The 27,904-nt window shown below is 32.6% G+C and overlaps 3 protein-coding genes across 7 annotated transcripts in view; 2 read left to right on the forward strand and 1 right to left on the reverse strand.

Moving 5' to 3' along the window:
* The window catches only part of LOC124543330 (protein cycle), a 116,485-nt gene extending 97,172 nt beyond the window's left edge, over nt 1-19,313 (forward strand). For all 4 annotated transcript variants that reach the window (XM_047121525.1, XM_047121524.1, XM_047121526.1 and 1 more), the window contains 4 exons: nt 622-825; nt 1,392-1,504; nt 13,910-14,064; nt 15,014-19,313. In XM_047121525.1, coding sequence (XP_046977481.1) covers nt 622-825; nt 1,392-1,504; nt 13,910-14,064; nt 15,014-15,295 — 754 coding nt within the window. In that variant the 3' untranslated portion in view covers nt 15,296-19,313. The remainder of the gene's footprint in view (nt 1-621; nt 826-1,391; nt 1,505-13,909; nt 14,065-15,013) is intronic.
* Nucleotides 19,314-19,774: 461 nt separating this feature from the next.
* Nucleotides 19,775-24,407, reverse strand: LOC124543331 (OCIA domain-containing protein 1). Of its 2 annotated transcripts, none has more exons than XM_047121530.1 (6): nt 24,258-24,407; nt 23,939-24,065; nt 21,934-22,108; nt 21,342-21,484; nt 20,732-20,840; nt 19,775-20,448 (listed from the first exon to the last, which is right to left on the reverse strand). In XM_047121530.1, the coding sequence occupies exons 1-6, from the start codon at nt 24,354-24,356 to the stop codon at nt 20,355-20,357; spliced, it is 747 nt and encodes a 248-aa protein (XP_046977486.1). In that variant the 5' UTR covers nt 24,357-24,407; the 3' UTR covers nt 19,775-20,354. The 2 variants fall into 2 exon arrangements, with proteins under 2 accessions (XP_046977486.1, XP_046977484.1); XM_047121528.1 differs by lacking the exons at nt 23,939-24,065; nt 24,258-24,407 and adding exons at nt 22,589-22,715; nt 22,783-22,965.
* A 285-nt stretch (nt 24,408-24,692) lies between these two features.
* LOC124543298 lies at nt 24,693-26,505 on the forward strand. The gene is made up of 3 exons (XM_047121466.1): nt 24,693-24,981; nt 25,063-25,683; nt 25,888-26,505. Exons 1-3 carry the CDS (start codon nt 24,780-24,782, stop codon nt 26,496-26,498), a joined length of 1,434 nt encoding a protein of 477 aa, XP_046977422.1. The 5' UTR covers nt 24,693-24,779; the 3' UTR covers nt 26,499-26,505.
* The last annotated feature ends 1,399 nt before the right edge of the window (nt 26,506-27,904 follow it).

A 27,904-nucleotide genomic window follows, 5' to 3' on the forward strand; every position in this document is an offset into this window, starting at 1 on the left:
TTACTCCTTATCAAAATCGGTCCAGTCGTTGCAGAATAGCCGGAATAAAAAGACAAAAGACAGCCAGACAGACAAAAATTCTAAATAAAATTATTTTGGTATATGTACCGTGTAGATACTTATGCATTGAGTTAAAAAGGACTTAATGGTGAGAAAGCCTTAGCCCAGCAGTGGGAAATTTACAGCCTGTTACTTAACTAAACGTTACTTTAATTACCTTGTAAAAATACGTATGCATTGAGTAATATTACAAACAGACACTCCAATTTTAATATATGTATAGATAAATAAATATAAATGTTTTTATATTTGTTCCCTATGCGTAACTAAATCATTCACCCAATTGTAATGAAACTTTTGTCAAAAAATTTTGGAACGAAAAGTTAGAACTCCTTCATTGTTCCGATTGGCTAATAATTTAAAAAAAATTAAAAAAATATATCAATAATAAGGTAATGATTTTTTCTAAATATATATGGGTATAATTCATTATCCATGTGATATGAGTTAATATTACTGAACGAAATGAATTGAAAGTGAATTAAAACTTTGTATAAGTATATCCTGGAACGTAGAAAGTGTTCCGTTATGCTTGTTTTGAATTAATAATATTATTTTCAGGGTGACACTGGCGTTAGGTTTCCTACCTCAGGAGCTTCTTGGCACAAGTCTATATGAGTACATCAGCGCAGCGGAACTCGGCGCGGTCGCTCGCACGCATAAGTCCGCACTTCTGAGGCGCGACGCCCTACGAACACCGCCATATTGTTTCCGGCGCAAAGATGGTACATATGCAAGAATCCAGACGCACTTCAAACCTTTCAGGTGAATTTTTTTATGTTTTTACTTTTTAATAATCAAATTAATTACATATTAATTTCCATTACGGGGACATTTTTAAAGGATACTGGAAAACCTGCAGCCACTATGTTGATACCAAGAAAAGACCGAAAAGTTTGTCAAAAGAAATCTATCTTCTTACTACTTATATGGAACCTGAAAAAGACAAAAAAATAGACCAAAGCCTTTCCAATAATCCTAATATTTTAAAGAAGGCGACCTCCGTGGTCTAGTAATGTCTACACCGATTTTCATGGGTACGCCACTCCAGGGTCCCGGGTTGGATTCCCGACCGAGTCGACGTAGAAAAATTTACTTACTACTTATTTTTTTTATTACTTTTTTATGATGTCTTGGGTCTGAGTGTTTTTAGTACCGTCGTTACTTCTGATTTTCCATAACACAAGTGCTTTAGCTTACTTACTTTTTGATCAGAGTGATGTATGTGATGTTGTCCAATATTTTTTTTTTAAGGATTGCCTATAAATAAACTGGAGAAAATGTCTAATCATTATTATGTCTTGTGACTGATATTATGACTTCGTTTACAGGAATCCATGGACAAAGGACGTCGAGTGCCTCGTCGCTAACAACACGTTGGTGACAGACGAGCAGGATCAACCCCTGCTAGAGGACTGCAGTTTCTTCGACATATACAAGCACAGTACGTACGACAGTTAAACTAGTTTTTGATTATACGCATGCAATTGGGTGTACTAAGATTTAACATTTAAATTGTACCTCAGGTATTTATAATCACTAACCAATACTTTTGGGTATAATAATATTATCTCAAACCCCTGATGGCCCAGTGGTTAGAACGCGTGCATCTTAACCGATAATTGCGAGTTCAAACCCAGGCAAGCGCCACTATATAGATGTGTTTAATTTGTGTTTATAATTCATCTCGTGCTCGGCGGTGAAGGAAAACATCGTGAGGAAACCTGCATGTGTCTAATTTCATCGAAATTCTTCCACATGTGCAACCAACCCGCATTGGAACAGCGTGGTGGAATGTGTTCAAAGTCCTCTCCTTAATGGAAGAGGAGGGCTTATCCCAGCTGTGGGAAATTTACAGGCTGTTACTTTACTTTATTTTTCTTTAATATTATCTGGATTTAGTAATATTTGGATCAGATATCGCCCTATCTTTATTTGAAGTTTTGGTAACCTAATTTAATTACTGTTTTAAGAAATAGGTTCATCATATATATATTATATTTATTTATGTAATCATTTGAATGCAACTAATTAAATTGTGATAAAATTTTTGTAATATGTCAAGTTGTCGCGGGGACAAAAAAAAAACTTTTGTTGGTTAAGCAAATTTAATTGAGAAAAAAAAAAATATTTTATAAAATAATCTGATAAACAAAATGATTTTAATTTACATAAAAATAATCATCAGGGGTGAGGTCGTTGACGGTATCTGGTCATGGACATCAACAATTTAAAGCTAATATTAATGAGTTGGCATCTCTAAATTAAGAACGGATAAAGCAAGCAGGATAGCTCAAACCCACGAATGGAATGCATCAATAAAAGCTGTGCAACCAATATAGCGGCAGCAGCAGAAGCAGCGGTAGCAGCACTGGACATGCAGCAATTCCTCCGACGAAGCAGATGCTCGAACTCAGCAACAATTCTCAGCTGAGTCCGTCCAGCAACACCGTAGTACTTCAGAATATACTTTATTTAAAATTATATATGTATTTAAATACATATAAAAAAAAACACTCCCTGTGAACAAAACAACTTATTACCTATCTTGCATAAGCACTAAGAAGGTCCTAAGAATGCCTTAGACACAGGTACAAGCAATAAAGAGTTATCAAAATTCAACAATAACTCATAAGATTGAAGCTATTGAATTGGATATTTAAAGTGTCAAAAATGTACAAATTATTGCTTAATTTGCAATAACACAAAACGGAAAAGCAAGAACTATATTTATTTTAACGAAATAGTGCCTCTAAGTGATTTAAATCACTATAGGATTCGACTTAGGTCATCCAATACATGGACAAGGTCTATGTTCAGTTTTTGAGTAAAATATGAAGAAATTAATAGAAATAATTACTGAGCCATGTAGGATATTGATTAACAAAGGTAATTAACGCATGAACTCACCTCAGGAGTGTTTAAATAAATAGATATTCGGCAACGCCTGTCAAATAATGCACGTGGCCGGTATTATACGACGACTGGAATTTAACGAAAAATATGATTAAATATCATTCTAAAAACCACTAATGTGCCTCGATTAAGCAAATATAAATTGTTTTACTTACGGTTTAGTAGCCTAAACCTCTTAAATATATATAATATAATAGCTTGACGACGTAGGTAACCCTCCGTTTACGTAAGTATATAATTCGTGTATAATCTGAAACGAATGCAAAACCAATATACGAAATGTAGAAACAATATATTAAATTTCAATATTCCAGAATATTCGCTGAATATACTCACGAGTAAAAAAAGAATATATCGCTTTAAAATACACAAGTGTCGGTATGCGACCGGCGCCTGCACAACGATAGAATGACGACGCAGAAAACGCAGTGTTGCCGTTCCACGAAATTGACAGATAATAAAGACAACGACGGTTACGGTTCAAAAATCGAAGTTTTGTTATAAAACCGATAAATGTTTATAAAAATAAATACTATAATTTTAATAGAAATAAATTATTGAAAAATTAAAATTTTTAGGGTTACAGTACCCCCTTCCCCTGTTAAAGAATTTACGCAGGGAATTCGTCGGATGCCCTCATCCGCATCATCACCCACAGAGTAAACTGAAAAAAGAAAAAAAAACCACAACATCTACGAACATCAACATGGAATTAATAATTCCTCAACATCAACCAACTGAAACAAGTATAAATTCGAACTTCGCTAACGGACTGCGTAACAAAGTGAATTCAACTTAGCCTAAGCACAAGAATAAGAATAAGAACTGAAAACAATAATCATGTTTGCAGTTTTAAGCAAAACACCAATAATATCACTTTGTAACTGTGAACAAGTCTATACATGTAAACAGTGCAAAAGCAAAACTTACACTACAGGCAAATACAACCTAAATTAAAAAAAAACAAATTAAAATATGCTAGTCTTCTACACTACAGCAATTTACTTATAAATCTAACAGTTCTACTGATGGTTCCATAACTCACTGCTAGTGAACCATAATCACTTAATTCAGAATAACCTAATTAAACAAAGAAAAACTTACTGCACTATATTCAAAGTAACAAAACCTAAACACAATTCAAACCATTCCAAAGAAACCATTCATCAGGGCAAATCTTACACACAAAAATAATCTTTACAGCCCGGATTTATTTTATAGCAACGAAACCTAAAGACAATTCAAACCATTCCAAGGAACCAATCGTCAGGGCAGATGTTACACACCTAAATAAAACTCAGCGGCCCGGACTATTTTACACTAACGAAACCTAAAGACAATTCAAACCATTCTTAAGAAACCAATCGTCAGGGCAGATGTTACACACCATATTAACCTCTGCGGCCCGGACTATGTTACACTCACGAAACCTAAAGACAATTCAAACCATTCTAAAGAAGCCAAACGTCAGGGCAGATGTTACACACCAAATTAAGCTCTGCGGCCCGGACTATTCTTATAAATCAACTACTCAAAATAATAAAAAAAACGAAACAACTATTCAACTACATCAGCACACTTAAAATCTTTTATATGCCACTTCCCAAGGTACTTTCCCTTATCATCTTCTAGCTCATACACTAAAGGAGATAATTTACGAATAACTTTACATCGTTCATACTTAGGAGCTAGCTTAGCGGAAAAATATTTCGGAGCTGAACTTTGTTTGTATGTTCGCTTCCAAACAAAATCACCAACCTTAAAACTAATATCCCTACGACGCTTATTATAATATTTAACGTTTTTATCATGAGCTTTCTTCAACTCATTTTTAACATTAGCAAAAACATCTTTCAAACTACACAACTTATCAACATAATCGTTACGCGAACCAAATGTCAAACTGTCTAGTTCAGAAAAATCTGAATAAACTTGACCATCAACAATAGCTTCACGACCGTGAACTAACATAAATGGAGTAAACGAAGTAACATCGTTCACTGAAGTATTAATCGAAAATTGAATTTTCGGTATATTGACATCCCATGTACGATGATCAGAACCATCCAAAGAAGAAACAGCAGTCATAACTGTACGGTTATAACGCTCAACAGTATTGTACTGTGGACAATACACAGGACCTAAATGAATTTGCGGAATATTATATTTATTAAGTAACGATTGTAATTCATTACCTACAAACTGCGAACCATTATCAGCAATAACTGTTTGGGGAATACCATGAACCAGGAAAACATGATCTTCAAGCCTTTGTGCTATAACTTTGCCCGAAGCTCGCCTCAAGGGAAAAAGTAAACAATATTTAGTAAAACAACAGACCACAACAAACAGAAAAGTATTTTGTTGTCGAGACATAGGCAGTGGACCAACTAAATCCATGCTGATACACTGAAAAGGACGACAACAAACCTTAGGGCTTCCAAGCAAACCCGGAGTAGCTTGATTGGAATATTTATAAGCTTTACAAATACTACAACGTGACACATAATCAGATACGTCCTGATACATACCAGGCCAATAAAAACGAAGTTTAACTTTTTTATAAGTTTTTTCTATGCCAGGATGAGCAGCTAAAGTCGAATCATGGTTAGAACGAATGACATCTTCTCTTAATTCTTTTGGTACTACCTCCTTCCAATTAAAATCACTACTAAGAGAAGTTTTACCTTTAGTGTAACGATAAAGTTTATTATTATTAATTTGAAAATTTGGACAAGTCTGAGGACGCTCCTTACAACGAATAAAAATATTATTATACCAAGAATCATTCGTGGAAACAGAAGTAACACTAGAAACAGGAACAGAACGTGATAAAGCATCTGGTACAATATTTTCAGAACCACGACGGTGCTCAATTGAAAAATTATATGGAGATAAACGACATCCCCAACGCTCCAAACGACCAGTAGGATTCTTCAAATTTAAAAACCATTTTAAACTAGCATGATCCGTAATAATTTTAAAAGGTTTACTGCCTTCCAAATAAGGTCTAAAATGTTCCACAACATGAACAACTGCCAAAGCTTCACGTTCAGTAGCTGAGTAATTTCGTTCTTGACTACTCAAAGACCGACTACAATATGCAATTGGATGTTCTTCGCCGTCAATATTTTGAGTTAACATGCCACCTATACCAAATTCAGAAGCATCCGCATGAACAATAAAAGGTTGAGAAAAATCAGGACAAGCTAACACAGGTGCAGTTGTTAAAGCACTTTTTAACGCATTAAATGACTCTTCAGCTTTAGGTGACCAAGAAAAAGGTAATGCATCCTTACGAGTGGATGTTAAAGCATTAAGTGGACCTGCAATATTGCTAAAATTTCTTATAAACCGTCTATAATACGAAGCTGTTCCCAGAAATCTCTTAACATCTTTACGACAAGTAGGAGTTGGAAAATCTATAATTGACTTAATCTTCTCGGGATCAGTTCTTAAACCTTGTTCGTCAACAACATAACCTAAATACTTTAATTTCTTACGAAAGAAACAACACTTCTTTAAATTGATGGTTAAATTACCAGATTTTAAACGATCAAAAACTTTTTTTAAAAGACTGATATGTTCCTCAAACGTCCGACTAATAACAATAATATCATCTAAATAAATGAAAAGTTTACCATGAAATTCTGGACCAAACAAACGATCCATTAATCTTTGCTGAGTAGCAGGAGCAGAAGTTAAACCAAAACACATAACTTTAAATTGAAACAATCCACGATTCGGGACAGTAAAAGCCGTTTTTTCTTTTGAGGCTAAATCTAGAGGAATCTGCCAGAAACTCGATTTTAAATCAATAGACGAAAGATAACGAGAATCGCGTAAATTATCTAAAATATATGTTATATAAGGAAGAGGATATGCATCATGCTTAGAAACTGCGTTCAACTTTCTACTGTCTAAACAAAAGCGTAATGTTCCATCAGATTTAGGAGCCATTGTAATTGGATTATTCCACGGACTGTTACTCCTTTCTACCACATCCATAGCTAGCATCTCATCTAATTGACGATTCAACTCGGCAAGCTTCTCTTGTGACATCATATAATATCTTTGCTTGATGGGCGCAGCGTCTCCTGTATCAATCTTATGAGTTATAAGATGTGTTCTACCTAAACCCTTCTTCTCCGACGAAATATCTTCAAACATTTTATAAACCATATTGGCCTCATGCTTCTGTTCTTCAGACAAGGACTCAAACGGGTGTAAACAATTAACTGCAGACACAGCAAAATCCTTTGCAGCACAAAAAGAAACAAGACAGTCCTTCTCCAACAAAGCTAATACATCCGGTGCTATATTAAATACTTTCCAAAAATTAATTCCAAATATTAAAGAAGATGATACTTCGGGTATCACATAAAATTTAACAATACGTGTCACATTGTTAACGGTAACGGGCAAAAACATACAACCGGCAACATCTGAATTGGAACCATTTGCCGTAACAATACTCTGCAAATCATCCGAAGGATGTAAAGTACCTAAGCCAGAAAAATAATCAACCGCACTGCCTCCTATTATAGAAATTTCAGAACCTGAATCCAACAAACCAGAAACAGATAAGTCATAAATTTTAACTTTAAGATAAGGTCTAACGCTAGAATCATTGGGTAATGAATTAAGGACTGCCGACACTTTAGTTCGATAAGAATTGAAAAATAATTTTACTACACTACACCAATCTTTCCAATCCTTTTCATCGAAATTAGGATGACGGCCCTTCCTTACAAGTTTTTTAAATTGTTAGAATTACATTTGGGACAGGTCTTAATCGTCTTTCCCTTTTCTCCGCAACGAAAACAAACAACCTTAGGTGGAGATTTACAATTAGACAAAGCATGTCCCTCCGTACGACATCTAACACAAAACTGTTTAGCCACTGGAGTAGCAGCACATGATTTAGATTTTGAGCAACCCTTGTAAGCTAGATCAGGAGCTACCATTTTGTCAGACATACGCGGCGGTTCAACAAAAGCATCTGCACAGTTTTTCGCATGTTCTAAATGACGGCAGTACTTCTTCAAATCAGCCCAACTATTAATCTCAGTAAAGTATAATTGACCGGTATAAAAAGGTCTGATGTTGTTTTTGACAATTTCTAATTTTTCTACTTCAGTGAGCGGCTTTCTTAATCGTGAAAAATAATTTTGCATTATACTAAGGTATACAACAATCCCCTCATCAATTCCCTGAGTCCTAGAACGAATCTCATCCAACACTTTTCTATCAAAATCAGGTGGTAAAAAATCCTCCAGTAGCAAGTCTTTCAACTCTGACCACGAATTAACAGTGCCACAAATTCCTCTAAACCAAGACAAACCACTATCTTCAAACAAATCAACAGCTGAATTAAAAAGTTGATCAAAAGTTATACCACGAGCCTTACATAACTCCTCCACGCGTTGTATAAAAGCAACAACACACGACTTACCATTAAATTTTAAATTAAGTGAATTAACATTTACGGAACGACTACAAGAAAGATTTACTTGAGGTGTAATCATATTCTCGGTATGACCAACTACATTTTCAGAATCAAAATATTTTGCATGATCTTCTTCAGATGGAAAATACTTATTTTCTACTTCTTGACTACTTTTGAAAATGGTGTATAATTTGTTAAATTTACGTGTTATATTATTTAACATAGAACTACATTCAATTTTTGCCAACTCATCCTTCTCGTCAACTGGAGTTAATCTACCTAACCAATGATAAATATGATTACCCAAAGCGTTAATTCTATTCAAGGTCTTAAGTTGTAAAGGCGACTTTGAAGTGGTAAGACTAAACAGTTCTTTTAATTTTAGAGAAATAATTTGTAACTCCGAAGAGACATCACCGTTATAATCAATAATTTCGTCAGTTAGAACTACCTTAGAAAGCTTGCGAATTTGTGAACGCAATTCATCTACCGTATCAGCTGGAGTACCACCACGTATTTCAATCTCATAAACTAATTCGTCCTTGTGTAATAAATTAAAATTAATGGGGCGATCTTCCATGGTAAAGCAGTATTATATAAATGCAATGTATAATGCAATAAGCCAAAAGCAAGATTAAATGTAAAATAATAAATGTTTAAATTAAATTATCATGACCAGAAACCGCAACGCTTATGAACAATGTTCAGTTAGACTTAAAATAAACTTATAAGCTTATCTTAAAATAAACTTAAATTAACATAAATACAAAAATAAATAAATATCTTATATTATAACAAAAGCAATATTATTCAAGAAAGAATGTAAAGAATAAGAGTGTTATATGCAGTGAAGTTATAAAAGCCAACTCAAATAAGTTTAGAAATTATCCAAAAATATTTTCTAAGTTCATGACCAAAATTTTTGGGAGCAAAAAGATCACAAAAATGCCTAAAATACCGTCAAAAGCCTCATACGTTGGGCGCCAAATTGTCGCGGGGACAAAAAAAAAACTTTTGTTGGTTAAGCAAATTTAATTGAGAAAAAAAAAAATATTTTATAAAATAATCTGATAAACAAAATGATTTTAATTTACATAAAAATAATCATCAGGGGTGAGGTCGTTGACGGTATCTGGTCATGGACATCAACAATTTAAAGCTAATATTAATGAGTTGGCATCTCTAAATTAAGAACGGATAAAGCAAGCAGGATAGCTCAAACCCACGAATGGAATGCATCAATAAAAGCCGTGCAACCAATATAGCGGCAGCAGCAGAAGCAGCGGTAGCAGCACTGGACATGCAGCAATTCCTCCGACGAAGCAGATGCTCGAACTCAGCAACAATTCTCAGCTGAGTCCGTCCAGCAACACCGTAGTACTTCAGAATATACTTTATTTAAAATTATATATGTATTTAAATACATATAAAAAAAAACACTCCCTGTGAACAAAACAACTTATTACCTATCTTGCATAAGCACTAAGAAGGTCCTAAGAATGCCTTAGACACAGGTACAAGCAATAAAGAGTTATCAAAATTCAACAATAACTCATAAGATTGAAGCTATTGAATTGGATATTTAAAGTGTCAAAAATGTACAAATTATTGCTTAATTTGCAATAACACAAAACGGAAAAGCAAGAACTATATTTATTTTAACGAAATAGTGCCTCTAAGTGATTTAAATCACTATAGGATTCGACTTAGGTCATCCAATACATGGACAAGGTCTATGTTCAGTTTTTGAGTAAAATATGAAGAAATTAATAGAAATAATTACTGAGCCATGTAGGATATTGATTAACAAAGGTAATTAACGCATGAACTCACCTCAGGAGTGTTTAAATAAATAGATATTCGGCAACGCCTGTCAAATAATGCACGTGGCCGGTATTATACGACGACTGGAATTTAACGAAAAATATGATTAAATATCATTCTAAAAACCACTAATGTGCCTCGATTAAGCAAATATAAATTGTTTTACTTACGGTTTAGTAGCCTAAACCTCTTAAATATATATAATAATACATCTAGGTTTAATAATACATCTAGGTTTTGTTTCTCTAAAGCTGACTTCAATAGTATTATTTTAGAACTGAAAAGTATTTCTTGGGATTTACTATTTGTAGATTGCACAACAGCCGATGAGATGCTTTCAATTTTTTATTGTCAACTCAGAAAACTCATAGCTAAATTTGTACCTCTTTCCAAGCCACGCAACCATAAATATCCAGTATGGTTTTCAAAAAACCTTATCAATTTACTTCGTGAAAAATATAAAGTCAGATTAAAACTCATAAAATTTAATGAAAATCCACTTGATGTTTTGTCCTTTGAACTCCTAAAGAAAAGATGTGAACATATCCAGAAAATCTCTTACCTTGTTTATATATCCAAGCTCGAAGACACCTTTAAAAGTAATCCTAAGCTGGTTTGGACTTTTTTTAAGAGGAAAAAACAAAAAAAGAGTTCATATCCGAGCGAAATGACTCTTGATACAAAAACTGTGACTCATGGCAATGATATATGTGATCTGTTCGCGAACCACTTTTGTTCGGTCTACAATAAAATTACTTCTAATCACAACGAACCTGACAAGCAGTGCACAGCGCCCACTAGTTTCCTTAGTAATATAACCTTCACAAAAAGAGATACTTTGAATGTGTTAAAAAGAATGGACCCAAACAAGGGTGCAGGTGAGGATGGTATACCGTCTTTATTTGCAGTTAAATGTGCAACAGCAATCTCTCTCCCTCTCACATTAATTTTTAATGCATCTCTTGCCACTGGGTCATTTCCATCTTTATGGAAGAACTCGTTAATCATCCCAATATTTAAGAGCGGTAGAGTGGAGTTGATAAAAAATTACAGACCTATTTCCATCCTCCCTGTTTTCGCTAAGGTATTTGAAAAACTTATCTGTAATGTGATATCATGGCATTGTAAACAACTTATATCCCCACATCAACATGGATTTATAAAAGCCAGATCTACTTGCACTAATCTTGTCGCATTTGTGGAGAAACTCTCTGCGGCTTTAGATTCGAGGCAGACCGTCGATGTCATATATACTGATTTCAGTAAGGCTTTTGATAAGGTGCAGCACCAAATCTTACTTCATAAACTGGCTACGTATGGTTTTACAGACCAATTGCTGAAGTGGTTTAAATCCTACCTTTATAATAGAACATCGGTTGTGGTAGTCAACGGTTACAATTCTGCTCCATTTACGTCTACTTCCGGAGTCCCCCAAGGTTCTATACTGGGCCCTGTACTCTTTAATCTTTTTATTAATGATCTGTGTAGCAGTTTTGAATATTCCGATTACTATTTATACGCTGATGACTTAAAAGTATCTAGATGCATCCGGAATGACAATGACGTATTACTTTTGCAAAGTGATTTAAACCGTTTAGCCTCGTGGTGCACTAACAATGGTATGGTACTAAATACTGATAAATGTAATTTCATCCGTTTCACGAGAAGTCGAATTAAATCTCAGGGCTCATATCATTTAAATAACATACCATTGTGTGAAGTTAAGCACATGCGAGATCTTGGAGTAGTACTTGATTCAAAGTTACGTTTTGATAGGCACATAGATAATGTTTGCAAAAAAGCACTTAGAACTCTTGGATTTCTTTTGCGTAATTGTAAGGAATTCAAGAAACCAGAAACAAAAATATGCTTATATAACGCACTAGTTCGTAGCATTCTCGAATACTGCAGCGTTGTTTGGAATCCACATTATAATATATATAAAAAAAGGTTAGAATCTATTCAAAAGCGGTTTTTATGGCACATTTCGTATCATTGTCGAGTCGATAAATCTATTCGTAGTTATGAGGATCAACTGAAACACTTTAAAATGCATTCTCTATCAGATCGAAGACATATGCTTGACAACCTTTTTCTATATAAACTTGTAAGAGGTGTATTTGACTCCGAATGGTTATTGACCCAAATCGACTTTGCCATACCATCAAGACTACCTAGATCAAAGAATGTTTCATTATTTCATGAAAAACTTTGTAAAACCAACCTGGGTCAAAATGCGCCACTTAATAGAATAATACGATCTCACAAAACATTATGCTCAAGCAATGATATTGATATTTTTTCTGATTCTCTTTATAAATTTAAGAAAACCATAAAACTTAAATTTCTTCATTCTTCTATAAATGGTTAATTAATTATTGTAATAACTAAAAAACACATTCGTATATTTTTGTTTGAGAACAAATACTAACTTTTTTTTTTTTTTGCTCACTAAACTATTAGTACTAAGTATTATGTTGTTGTCTTATTAGAATGCAGTGTTGCTTATAATTAGGGCATCATTTAGTCTAGATCTTCTTTTGTTTATTAGCATGTACAATTGTAAGAATGTATGCTCTGTTAGCGACCTATGTAATAAATAAATAAATAAATAAATAATATAATAGCTTGACGACGTAGGTAACCCTCCGTTTACGTAAGTATATAATTCGTGTATAATCTGAAACGAATGCAAAACCAATATACGAAATGTAGAAACAATATATTAAATTTCAATATTCCAGAATATTCGCTGAATATACTCACGAGTAAAAAAAGAATATATCGCTTTAAAATACACAAGTGTCGGTATGCGACCGGCGCCTGCACAACGATAGAATGACGACGCAGAAAACGCAGTGTTGCCGTTCCACGAAATTGACAGATAATAAAGACAACGACGGTTACGGTTCAAAAATCGAAGTTTTGTTATAAAACCGATAAATGTTTATAAAAATAAATACTATAATTTTAATAGAAATAAATTATTGAAAAATTAAAATTTTTAGGGTTACAAAGTATAAACCCTTGGATACAATGTGTTCATTGTGCTGTTTTTGCAAGACTATAGATACAAATAAACATAAAAAGTATACGGGACAAATCCTAGCAGGACCTTTGGCTGTATTCATTTTATGGTCATTATTGTATTTTGACAAGATTGACCAGTGAATAAAAGTCAATTATTTTCAGGTTGTTATTTGTTTGATTTTTATGGTATACGTTGGCGGACGAGCATATGGGCCACCTGATGGTAAGTGGTCACCATCACCCATAGACAATGACGCTGTTATCAATATTAACTATTCCTTACATCGTCAATGTGCCATCAACCTTGGGAGCTAAGATGTTATGTCCCTTGTGCCTGTAGTTACACTGGCTCACTCTTCAGACCGGAACACGACAATACTGAGAACTGTTATTTGGCGGTAGAATAACTGATGAGTGGGTGGTACCTACCCAGACGGGCTTGCACAAAGCCCTACCACCAAGTTGTTTGATTTTTAAATAATTAATTTATTTTTTGTCTTTATTATCTGTGCCTTTAAAAAAATATCTCACACTGCACATAACGACGTATGTAAGGTCGATGCCTTTGTCCATACGCTCGTGTGTTCGCAGGCGAGCCAATTTGGGACCAACTTCATAGTGCGCTTTCAGAAGCTGATGTCGAAATGCAGAGGTTGATCGACTCGCAGATCGAGTCGCACAAGATTGGCTCAACGATAGCGGAGGAAGCGCTCAGGAGATCTTCCTCTGACTATTCGCCTGAACTCCCCGCGGATATATTACAAGATACGGTTTTTACACCACAGGTAAGAGACAAATCGATGTGTATATTATTGTATAGTACGACACAACTTAGATGTAGCATCGGCAAAATTTGTTAAACCGATCATATCCGAATTAAGTAAGCTATCTCAAATTATCAATGTTTATTTCTTACGTGAATATGATCTTTACACAAACGTAATAACTTGTAATCGTATGACCTAATATATTCGTCGATTTGACACGTCGCCATGGTTGAACTGACGCGAGAATCTATAGCGACGAATAGCGTCGAATGGCGCAGTAGAGAGCTGTTTCTATTGATTGTATAAATCGACAGTAATCGGTTTCATTACATTTTCCGATGCTACATCTAAGTTATGTCCTAAAATAGTTATAAACTCTTGGGCTAGTTGGGACAGATAAGAAATAATTCTCTTCTAGAACACCTTGAGAACAGGTAAAGTACATAAAATCCAATATAGTGAATAGTCTTACAGATGGAAACATTTAACGTTATCTCCACGACAACCGAAGCTGACTATCAGCAGATGTTCCTCTGATAGCGTTTAGTCCGCATAATTATATTATCGAACGTCAGGTAATATTGAATATCGAATTACAGATCAACATTCGTGTAATGTTAAATGCTTGTCACATTCATTTCTTCTTTATAAATATATATCATCGTCACATCGAATAAATCTTCAGGAGTTTATAATAACTTATTTGACAAGATTCAGGACACGACATTTTCTAACAAGGTCAATATGACGAGACAGTATTGACTACCAGTGTCTAACAGTCTGGTCAAAGCCTGTGAACTGTCTTATTGGTCGAAGGAAACCGATGACGCGATATTCGACCAATGAGCGTTCAGTATTAAAACTGACTTTTCCCATAGCTTCGAATGATAAGCGGGTATATATACTTTAAGGGTGTTTATTTAAAATAATAGATATAAAACTATATTCACTATCCAAATATTTCTAGGGTTCGCTAGGTGATAATTTTCTGGGCGTGGACATGTCAACCTACAACAACCAAGTAAGAAACAACGTCCCCCTTAGCTCCGTCGGTGCTGAAGGATCACCCATACCTGAGGTGAATGGACTATCCTCCACCAGTCCCCCATCAACATCCCCACCACTCCCGACTCTGGGTCTTGATGGTAATGGAGAAGCAGCTATGGCAGTCATAATGAGTTTACTAGAAGCCGATGCTGGGCTTGGTGGACCGGTCAACTTCTCCGGTCTACCTTGGCCGTTACCTTAAAAAAACACTCTTTCAAGAGTAATTTCCTAAGTCAATTTTTCGCTGATCTTCCTATTCAGACAGCAATATTGTTTTAAATTTAATAATTACTTTAAACTTTATAATATTTTACCTATTGCTAATGTAAAACAGGCCTTAACCAATTAAATATCATTGCTCTTTTCCCTAACAGTCAAAACTTACGCCTCGTTTCTGAAACGCCGATTAGTCAGATTAATAAATTTGGCTTTAATCGGAATGGTCATTGGTCGAAGTTAATTGAGAACTCTATAAACGACCAATGAGATTGCAGTGTTTATTCAGATTGCTTCATTTAATTTCAGACACTGGCAGTTAGTCTGTAATGTAATATTAAGTGGACCAAGTTGTTTATTTGTTAAGGTCGTTTTACATTTATTTTGCACATCGCATACCCGATCCTTTTTTTAATTTTATACGACATTTTCACTTATTTTATCTTTATTATATTAAAATTCCCTTGTGTCAATGGAAATATGCAGAAAAGGTTTTGTAAATGTTTCTTAAATTAAATAATCTGTGAAGGTCATGCGATGTGCTGTTATTTTTAATAATATGATGTATGTATATACATATTAAGTTAACCTTTTTGAATATCCATAATTAATAATTTAAAAAAATTGACTTCTGTCAATAGATTATTATATTTAACTATTCTATATACAATGTATTTCTATACAGATATATTTTTTCTCTCTTCTAAGACTTATCAAGCTTTACGAGTAAGTAAAAAGTCCAAATTTAAAATTTAAAATAAAATTCTTCATATACTATTTATGATCATTTTTGAATTGTGTAATGTACATCACTAAATTTTTACTCTTTTTATTTTATTCTGATGTAACAAGATGAGCTTAAAATCTTATAAACTAACAAAATAATTTAAAAAATATAATATTTATAAATAAAAAAAAAAACAAACAAACTATGTTGTTTAATATAGTGGCTCATGGAAAAATGTCATTGATTTTAATTTTAATCTTTAGTTATGGCATCCATACCTATATTACTTTCTTATAAACAATCATTATCTGCAATTAAAACGTCCATTGTATTAAAATAAATTAGTATATTTTAACTTTCTGTGATTTAGAACCGGCACTAAGACTCGATAAATCTGAATTTAATATTTCTATTTTATATTACATTATTTCATAACAAAAAAAATTTTATACCGTGTTTTATTAATTATTTTAATCACTATATTAGGAAAAATACTTGGATCAAGATATTTACTTAATTGATTCACAGTGTATCTTTACTTACATATTTTGTTTGACAATTTGTAACTAAAGCTTTAATAATTATATATGATACGAGTAAATTACATTGAAATTCAAAAACACTTCTTATAATATGGTACTATTCTAATATATTTATGAAATATAATTATGGTTTTATATTTTTTATTGATTTATATAAAAATATAATACTGGTTGGTATCTTTTGTATTTGATCTAATGAAATTTTATTATAATTATTATGGTAGTTTATTTTTAATTGGTAGAAGATATCAATTTTCTTTTATATTTAAAAAAAACACTAATCTATGCACTAAAGATATCATTCATAAAATATATGTAGCAAAACCGTAAAATAATCAAATTTCACTATCTGTAGTATGCATTAGCCCTTACGAAAAAACATTTTTATTTTAATAGGACTTGAACTTTGACCATTACGTGTAAATCGTACTAATTGTAATCATTATTCGATTTACACTAAAAAAAAATGTTTATTCAAATTATTTTTACATTCTAAGACGTGGAGACGATATATTATTTTGTAGATTCGGAATGAAATTATAACACGTAGCTATCCCAATTAATGTTGTGTATTTAATGTTCATAAATGTTAGTAGGAGTAAGTGTCGCACTAATTGTTAGCAATTTTATGTAATCTGTTCGTTTTCTGTGTTACTTAAATGATATCTGACATTGACGTATAAGTTCGTAACAATTTAAAAAACATAACCTAATTTTTTTTTAACCTTAACAAACTTATTAGTTAAAATTAATTAAAGTAGTATTGAAAAAGGTTTGTATTTTAAAATGTATATCTCGGACATATTGTTGACTAAAACGTATAAGTATGTTATATTTCGTTAAGAAAATTTACATATATATATAAATAACAAATAAAATCAATTTATGTTGTGACTAGAAATAAAAAGTTTTCTGTTTGCCATAACTTTTGTAACTAATTAGCTTATCTTATTTTAATTCTATATACCTCAGATTATAAAACAAAACATGGAGCGCGTGAAGAGAAAAAGCGCTTTTAGCGCTGTAATATTACGCGTATGCGTGTCGGACATTGCTACTCGAACCAAAATGTACATGCAACTTATATAAGTTGTATAACAAGATAGCTTCGCTTCTATCAGACATCAAGCCTGATAGAAGCGAAGATATCTTCTTATTTGCTTTGGTGGCTGAAATACGGCGTTCCGCACGCTCCACTATTGTTTTACATTCTAAGATATGCACGTTCAATGTTAACTGTTAAGGCCTCTAAGCCTCTCTATATTCTAATGGGAATCGAGTAGCAGGATTGTAGGACTCATGCACTCTTTAAGTATTCCCGCAAACTTTTGCGAGAGTATAACAAAGTGTCTTACCACGGGCGATAAAGACGAGGCACGAATGCCTCAATGATATAAGGAGAATACGCGAAAGATTCACGGTTCGCGAGTTTGCACGGAAATGTGGAGGGGCTTTATAGTGAATGTTATATATTAAAGTAAATTCAATCACGACGTTATGTCTTCGATTAATTTTATGTGCAATCATGGGTATGTAGTAAGATATAAATTATAAATATTATGATTTATTACGTTTAACAAAATAATGCTGCATAAATGTAGCTATAAGAAATTATTCATGATCATATTCACATTTTACTTTTTATTTTATAAATTGATTATCACATTTGTAATCAATACAATACAATATTAAGGTTAAAAAGTTAAGTGTGAATAATATCCGAATTAAATATATAAACATGTAAGTTGCATGTACATTTACTTTCTTATTATTAAAAATGTTAGGTAACATTATGACCATCCCATAGTATATTATTTTATAGTTAATTGAAATATAAGTTTATTTGTATGAGTAAAGATTGTATACAGCTCCGTTTAGTCAATTTATAAATGGTGATATAAATTTTGTTAAAATATTTTTTATAGGTAGTAAACATTGTTTTTTATAGATGATTACAATATATTTTCTTTGACTGATATTTTATGAATTTAATTTAAGTTCAATAAAAATAATAATTTTATTAATGCATATCCAATAATTTAATTTGCAAATATTTGTAAAAGATTATCTTTACCCCTGTTTATGAAACATGATGTATGTAAAGAAATATTTTCTTGTTTTACTTGTTATGATATATTTGTGATAAGTAAACTTTGTAAGGTGTTTTAAAAAATGCATTATTAAATTATTGAGTATGTCATTACGATTGGACTGTGTTGTTCACTAATGTCAAACCCATATACTACAAAAGGTTTTTTTTTTAAACTTCTAAAATAATATGCATAACGTAACAGAACACTAACAAAATATTATGGTTATAGACATATAAAATTTAATAAGGTTTGTGTTTTCTGTGGGTTGAATCAGTTTTACACAGCAGATGGCCAATTTAACTTCCTTAAAGAATATTATCCTTACTATTCTGCAACTAAATTAATGTCTACAATATTTTATTACATCTATGTTCAATAATCCCATTGCCCTGCTTACAACTGCCTCATGTGCAATTTGTCTGTGAGAACACAGTCCAATAGATCTATTAGATTCTTAAAACATCACATTTTTAGGGATCATGTGTGAATGCTTTAATTTGATTGCAATATTGTTTTATTTTTTCAAGTTAGGGATGGTCATACAGTGTAGTCATGTTATATTGTTATATTTGTTATTTGAATTATTTTCTGTTTAGTTTATTTTTTACTATAGTAAAGTGTTTCAAAATATGTTTGATTTAAGCTGTGCGTTTCATTTAAAATTTTCCCTCGTAAAATAACTATAATGACATTGAATGCAATGCTAAGTATTTATTCAAATAAGGATGCATAAGCGAATGTTATTTTAATTGTAAATTCTCCCTTTTCCTGCACAAAATTTATAAGGGCACCAACATCACCGTCTATTTTACCTCCTCAAGGGAGGAATTAAAAAAGTAGCCTCAAGCCTTCCTCGAGACCATCTCCATACTTCATCTAAATCAATTTAGGTCAGCGTGAAGAGTTAACGGTTATATTTCCAACTTAATCATACAACTCATACTGTTATGATTGTAATATTACATAAGAAATATGATAACATTTTATAGTTTAAACCAGTTTTACTTTTGTCTGTAATACATAATAATACAAACAAGTTTCTAATATAATCGCTGAGTGAAAAATTACAGGACCTTTTAGGTAGCAAATAAAAACAACAAAAATAAACCCTTATCTACTTTATTACCTTACATTCACATTTCTAACCTAAAAACAAAATGATGCTGTAGCAATGCAAGAACATTAGATTATAAACATTGTTATCAATATACTGCTTTCTTGTTTTATTTTGACCAATGACTTAGTACACTTAAAAATTGTATATTTAATATCAGTCTATATGAAAATATTTACATAAAACATTGTAGATAATTTTACTATTATTGGTTGCATATTATGAAGGCACAAAATGGCTGTGATAAGCCGCCAGAGTTGAGAGATATAACATTTATAAATATTTTAACATGCAATAATTACATATTAAAAATTTTTTTTTTTATTATTGCTGTTAATAAGGCAACCGATGACATAACACTTCATCCAATCAAACATGGCTATGGTACGACTAGCAAACGAAATACTTCATAATCATTTCAATCTCTATTTAAAACTTTAACACTAATGTTCGCAAGCCACTTACTAATCGTTCCGGTCATATTATGTAACTGTCGTTTTTAAAAAATCCTTCAAAGTACTACATTACTAGCAATGCGCTTGTATGTTTAAAATTCAGGAAAATTGGAATTATTCCATTGTATCACCGTATTTGTTGGTAGAGGAAGGTCGAGGTGGAGTCGGTTCAGCTCTGCTAACTGATGGTATTGTGCTTGGTTCCATTCTGGAGTTGTAAAAAACGATTAAACTTTTATGTTCGATAGACATTATTATTGTTGAAAAACAATGCTTTATACAGCTTGAAAATGCCATTTTGATTATATTAAGTAAAATCTTTTGTCTTCTAGTTTTATAAAGCAAAAAAAATTACTTTATTGGATCGCTATGACGCACATACGCTAACCTCAAAATTATTACTAAAATTTACAACCACTTTAGGGTTATAAATTTTAATTTTAGTATAAATTATTAATACAGATTGTTTTTTTAATAATTATGAATCTCACTTGTATGGATCTTGACGGGAATCTGAGTACTCGGTGCGGTTTTTGCGACGAAGCTCGTCATAGGACAAGACAGGCCTTGATGGTATGCTGTCTGTGTGAGGGGTGGAACCTGAAAATTACAAGACATAATATTTTATATATAAATGATTCATGAGTTGTATTTTCAATGGTAAAAACAATAAGTGTCTTAATTAATAAATTTACACTCTTAAATTTACAAGTTAACATACTTGTAAAGGAAAGTAAAGTAACAGCTCGAAATTTTCCCACAGCTGGGCTAAGGGCTCCTCTCCCACTAAGGAGAAGGTTTGGAACATGTTCCACTACACTGTTCCAATACGGGTTGGTGGAATGCACATGTGGCAGAATTTTGATGAAATTAGACGCATAAAGGTTTCCTCACGAGGTATTTTTTCACCGCCAAGCACGAGATGAATTAGTGGTGCTTGCCTGGGTTTGAACCCGGAATGATCGGTTAAGATGCATGCGTACTAACCTCCGGAGTATCTCAGATCTCATACTTGTAATAAAGGTATATTTTAATATAAATAAATTTTGTCTGAAGTAAGCAAAAAAGACGAACAAAATTGAATAATAAACTATCTCTTACCTGAATCAGAACCTGGTCTAAACGAGTCATCATTAAAGAGTGGGCGATCTGTATCGAGATCTAAGGAACTGCCAGGGCCGGCGTCGGAGTACACATCGTCAGATGTAGCTCCAAACATAGTTGGAGCACGTTTCGGAGCTATCCTGTAAAATAAATAGTAATGACTTTCAATTTCATTTACTATATGGATAGTTAGCCTTCGCCTTTGTTTGTATACCTGATACTGCAAGAATAATATCTATTATTAGACAATTAATCTGATATCTAAAGCTCAGAAAGTACCATTTAACTCACCAAAAAGTCATCATGTAATTTGGAAAAAAATAGACTGAGGAATGACATCAATTATTTTAGTTTTAAATCATTATTGAAAAAACTGATATAATATGTTGACTGGTTACTGGAAAGAAGTCCTTTCAAATGATATGTAACAGCGGCAGTCAGACTAAGGAAGTGACTAATTTTTTTTCACATTATTATACTATGTAATATAGCTATTTTGGCTAATATTAATGACGTTTGCTTTGCATGTAGTCTACATTATATTTGGGAATGTTAAACATTACGAAAAACAACACATCCAATTCCATACCCTGACCGTCCTTGTTTTTTTTCTCTTAACAGTTGTCCAATGTAGCTGTTAGGTATTGCCATAAGCTTCTCGGCACAGGCTTGCTGGTAAGACAGTTTGCCGAGGAAATAGCCAACTATCACAGCCAATGTCACTTTCGGAATGGCACCAAAACGAGGGTTTGGTTTAAAGGTACCTGAATACAATAAATGAATATAACATGTTAATTAAAAAGGTTATTAAAACCTACTTTTATGATGATGCAACAATAACAAGAATTTAATAGATTTTTGAATTGATTGCAACACTAAGAATATGGAGTCCAATCAATGTATTAAATTGCCAACTACTTACAAGCTATAATATCACTTGTTCTGCAAGGGTTTACTTTCACTTAGTCTGTCAAAATTATAAACCAGAATGATGTAATGGCAGATTCAGCAAGAATTTTTTGCAGATTAATCTAGTTTACGTATGTTGTAAAAGTTTAGTTAATTTTGTACCAATAGTAAATTTGAATAAATATATGAGTAATATAGGATGAATAATATAATTGTTACACTTGAAATTAAATATACGCAATGAATCTTTTCTTAACTAGTAATTCTAAATTCTTGTATTTCATAAGCAGCAGAATGAATAGACTGCAGAAATATTTATTTGTATTAATCCTGACCTTTCTGTACACCGAAAAACGCCGTTAGACCGAATGCTGTACCCAAAGGCAAGGAACGTTGAAAGAAGCTTTCAGTATTGCATTCCTGGAGTACTCGTAGCTCGTCCTGCGAGAACTTGTACGGCCCCTGAACAACCACACTATTAAAAACCAGGTCATATGTTTACCGGGATACTACGCGGACATAACCTTACCGGCGGAGCCTGCGGTACTCCAGGAGTCGTAGTTCCATCCTCATATCCAAATAAATTTGTATCACTCATATTTATTTCAATAAACGCCGGCTTAATTTTCGCTCATATGATTATCCCAAAATATGATTTCGGAAGAAATGACAATTGATAAAAATAAATGTTATCTGACATTTGACAGAATTTTGACATTGGAAATTGATACGGCAATAATGTTGCCAAGATAAAAATATCTTTGAAATTATTGCAGACAAACAACAACTGATTTAAAATAAATCAATTTTAAATAAATTAAAAAATTAATTTGTTCGAACCATTATACCACAATTAAAAAAAATATTCTACGTCAGAACTTTAGATATTTTCCTTTTTTCTAATCAATTCCAGACCATATTAGGTTAGTAACACCTCTTTCAAAATGTGGGGCAATGATAGCGGTCAAATCCCTTATAAATATAGTATATGTATAAAAATAGTACACTAAGATGGTGATTTTACACAATGTTATGCTTGTCGAAATCCTGCTTTTGTCTTTCGCGGTGTATTATTTCCAGAGAAAAAGTTACTAGTAACCCTTTACAAGATTACATTTTAATTGACTTGAAAAATATGATAAATGATAAATTAATTTATATAGAAAAAAAAAATACGTTCTACTAGCAAGCAAAACAAAGACAATATAACATTATTGCGTTTAGTCAGAATAAACTAAACTTGAATTGTTTTGTAATGTTTCTTTATTCAGGAATTAAATAAAATTACATCATATCAAGTTGTAGTGTGATAAGTAATAAAATGAAAATGAATCAAAACTATTTGGAATTATTAGATGGATTATTCTCTAAATAATACTGTCGCATAATTTTTCCAAGATGACTATCACCGGGTAGATGGCGAAGCTTTAAGTCACATTGAGACATATATGATAAACGGCCGAAGGAATAACCAATGAAAGCTGCAAACATAACTTTTGGTGCGGCACCAAAATGCGGATTTCTTCTCAGGATACCTAGAACAAACATTCACAGAAGTAAGAAAGAGGATAGAATGTCACATAACCAAATTATAAATTAAGAAATAAATAAACAAGTAACAAATTTCCTATTCTTACTTCTATGAAGTTTATACTGCATATCTGCTAATACTTATAGAAACTTACCATTTTTGACACCAGCATAAGTGATGGCAGCAAAAACAGAACTGAATGGTATGCAGCGCTGGTAGAAACTCTCTTTGTCACATTCTTCGAGTGCTTTGATTTCTTCCGGCGAAAACTCGTAATAGCGCTAATAAGAAATAAATTTAACGATTAATAAATAAGACGAAATGAAATAGTGCACAAATATATAGTGGAAGGTCTTTTCTCAATTAGTAGCGTTCGAGTACAGTGGACTCGTAAATTAAATACGAATAAGTCAAATTATATGACTTTATTTATTTTTTTTTTTTTTTTCATTAGTATAAGAATATGTACTCACCAAGGGATGCGTTACGTTCCTTATAGGAGGACACGACCATTTAGCTAGAGCTTCATCGTTGCATTCCTCCTCTTTTTTATTTTTATTATTATCAACCATAACGGTTAAATCACTTCATTGTAATAAATAGAAAGGGTTTCATTTTATACTATAATAATTGTATAAAATCAACAAAAAATCATTTTCATTAATATGTTTTGTATGACAAATCCGAAACATATCAAATTATTTATTTTTTTAAGATCTTTTTTATTATTTTATTCAGCCAGTATTTATACGTAAAGTTTATATTTTTTTTTAACATGGCGTATAATTTTTATTGTTTTTCAAAATAGGTTACAATCATGACACAAATAAATAAGCCGTAATCAATAAGTTTTTAAAATATTCAAAGTATATTTGACATATTTATTTATGATCAAAGTTTAAATGTCAAATTTGTAGTCACATATCTATTATAATTATGTTGCGAATTTCAAGTATTTCACGGAACCGTACGATTACAAAGTAAATGCGGTAATAATGACAAAGCATTTAGTAGTCCTGTTAGCGTATGTGGTTGCGTTGGAAGCCTCCCGCTATGGTGATTACTCGGGGGTTCGGATGCCGCATTACAACATAGAATATGAAAACAAAGAACCGGCACCTTTATCGGATGAATATTCAGACCGCTCGCCTGATGCAGCCGCTTCGTTTGATTATAAGTATGAAGAAGAACCTCAAGGTTAGTGTATTTTCAACAGCTTAGATCTTAGAGCTAATATAAAGATAATAACGACATAATTAAGTTTTAAACCAATTACAGACAAAATCGGGACTACAGACGAAGATCAGCTATGGCAAAAGATGAGTAAAAAGAGGAAAAGGCCATTAAAAGAACCCCGTGATAAAATTGAAATCGATGACAGTGACCTCGATACTGTTCCCAAGTTTAAACCGAACCATCGTTTCTCTAAACATCGGACCCGTATCAAAGATTTACACAAAGAAAATGACAGGCGAATCTTTAAATATCATCGAAATCGCAACGATGAAATTGAGGACTCAGATATTAAAAATGAACATAAAATAGATAAGTATCGATCGAAAACTGATAATAGAATAGATTTAACGAATTTCAATTTTAGACAGACGACAAGGAGAATAGTTAGAAGGAAACCACGTGACAGAACAATAAATCGTGAAATTTTGGAAAGAGATGAACCACCAGATTTTCTCAGATCGATGGAAAACGAAGAGGATCCTTCAGATAATGATTATGATAAAATGAAACGTCTACAAACGACGATGGAACGGCCTCGTGGACCTTTTCCTGGTTTGATGAAAAACAACAAAAATAACTTACAAGAATATGACGAGTATTATGATATGAAAAGAGTCAATATTATAAAAAATAAGTTACCAGGCATCTTTCGCCAGACTAAAGGTAAATAACATCTATTTTATTATTTATTTTTAATATCGTTGCATAGGACTTTAATTCTCATATTATTTTTTAAAAAAAACTTACTACAATTTATTGAGATGTTTTCTTCTAAAAATTGTTCGTGCTTGGTGTTTTATAATCGAGAAAAAAAACTTCGCCATACTTCAGAAACGGTTAGGTAATTGTAAGTTTGTGTGTGCTCAGCATCAACAACCATCACGGAGCCACCGAGTACTCGCCAATTCCAAGATTTAAGTTACCGACGTGCTAACATTCCTGAAAAAGTCGAGAGTGCGGTTGTAACCGAAGCAATACCGACCGACTCAATAGCAAGGCGAAAGTTAGTCGAGATAACGTCGCAAGCAATAGCATCACCAGAATCTCCTATCTCGATGAGTTCAACGGTTTTATCTTTAGCGGAGAAGTCAAGGCTGTCCATCCTCAAAAAGGCCCAAAGAAAGGATAACTTAGGAAATGTAACGCGGACAACGAAGCCTCCGGTTCTTATGCTGGTGACGCAACAGATGAATACAATGGTGATGGTTGAACATCCGAAGAAAGATGTACTATTTCGCGCCCGTGCAGTTTTTGACGACTCACCTGAAAGGATCGCTCGTGCAAAGACTTTAATGCGTCGCAAATTGGTTTCTGGAGCAAGGAGAATCGAAGATCTGATTGATAATTGGGACGAAATGGTCTGTGATTATATCGACGTGTCTCTACTGAACAATGGCGATGTACATCACTTGTCTCCCGATCTTAAAATAATCTTGCTAAGTGTAATTATCTGTTCAATTAGTAAAGATCTTGTTTAAATAAATATTGTTGATTCACATAAAACGTGTTAATTGTGCACAAGTATGTTTTCCTACTCAGAATATAAACAGTAGTAACTGTAATTACTTAGGACATATTTTACTAGGCATAATTAAAATAAATTTATAGTAAAATATAGTCTACAAATATATAAAAAGAACTTTATCGTGATCGCGATATAAGGGCTATTAGTAGCAGATTAATATACTGTACCAAAATAGTAACAATTAAGGAAATTAATTAGAGTTATTAATTATAAAAAATTTAAAGTTTTAAATTTTACCTAAATTACCTAAATATAATTTATTGGCGGTTGATCTAACTGATAAGTCGTGTAATGTTTTTACTGTAATGCAACAAGTAGAAATGTAAAACTTAGTTTATGGGTCCTGGAATTGTGAAGTTATGACAGCATACGTCTTTGTTATGTTCACCTGCTTTAAGCAAAACACATCTAGCTAAAGAGGGAGAACCTTTTGAACGTAGTGGTTGATACTATTTTTCTGGAAATTGTGGGCTAAGTAAGATCAAGAGATGATTTCCAAAACTATAATAAATTCCGACCTAAATTTTCCAACCGAACTATGTGTATTTGCTCACGAGGAAAAAATCTAGTTCTAAATTAGTTAATATTAAATCAGAGTGTGTGCTGATTATAAAACTTATTTGCGTAAACATGGAAACGGAAATATGAACAGCATTGGACAGAAATTTCTTAATTTTGTTAAATATAATCATTCCAATATGAATATATTTGTTGCAATTGCAATCTAGGTATAAAAATACTTAGATGCATCCGCAATTTCAGCACCGGCATCTTATCAATTACTATTATACAATACATAATGAACCTAAGTAATAATGTTAATTGTTAACTTTTATATTCTGAACTGTTCGACCTAATATTTTAACAGTTTGCTTAATGCATATCGAGAAATAGATTTACAAGATAATGCATACTGCTTGCTATCTATATCAGAAACGCTTCTGCCTCAAAGATTTTTTGTTGGAAGGTTAAAAATTAGCCACAATTACGTTTGTATGGACATGCCATCCATATTTCAGAGGCTACAGGAAGGAAGTGATTTTTCAGAACTATTTGATAGTATACGTATACGAGGCCGCTAGGATCACAGTTACAAACATTTTCCGGGATGTAAAAAGAAGCAATTTAGTGCTTTTTACTTGTGAAGATAAAACTGACCTGAAGACATCGCATGAACAAATGAGCATTTCTGAAGCCAAACATTTTAATTTGGGTATGAAGAGTGATAACTTAAACGCCAAGACACCTTAGCAGACAAATAATTCCATCAGTTACATACCCAAAATAGTACTAGTTTTTAGATATTGCCGACTACATTACCGTCAGAAAAGGAGTATCGTCAGAGTATCGTATACGGGA

The sequence above is a fragment of the Vanessa cardui genome, chromosome Z (assembly GCF_905220365.1).
Source record: "Vanessa cardui chromosome Z, ilVanCard2.1, whole genome shotgun sequence".
NCBI lineage: Eukaryota > Metazoa > Arthropoda > Insecta > Lepidoptera > Nymphalidae > Vanessa > Vanessa cardui.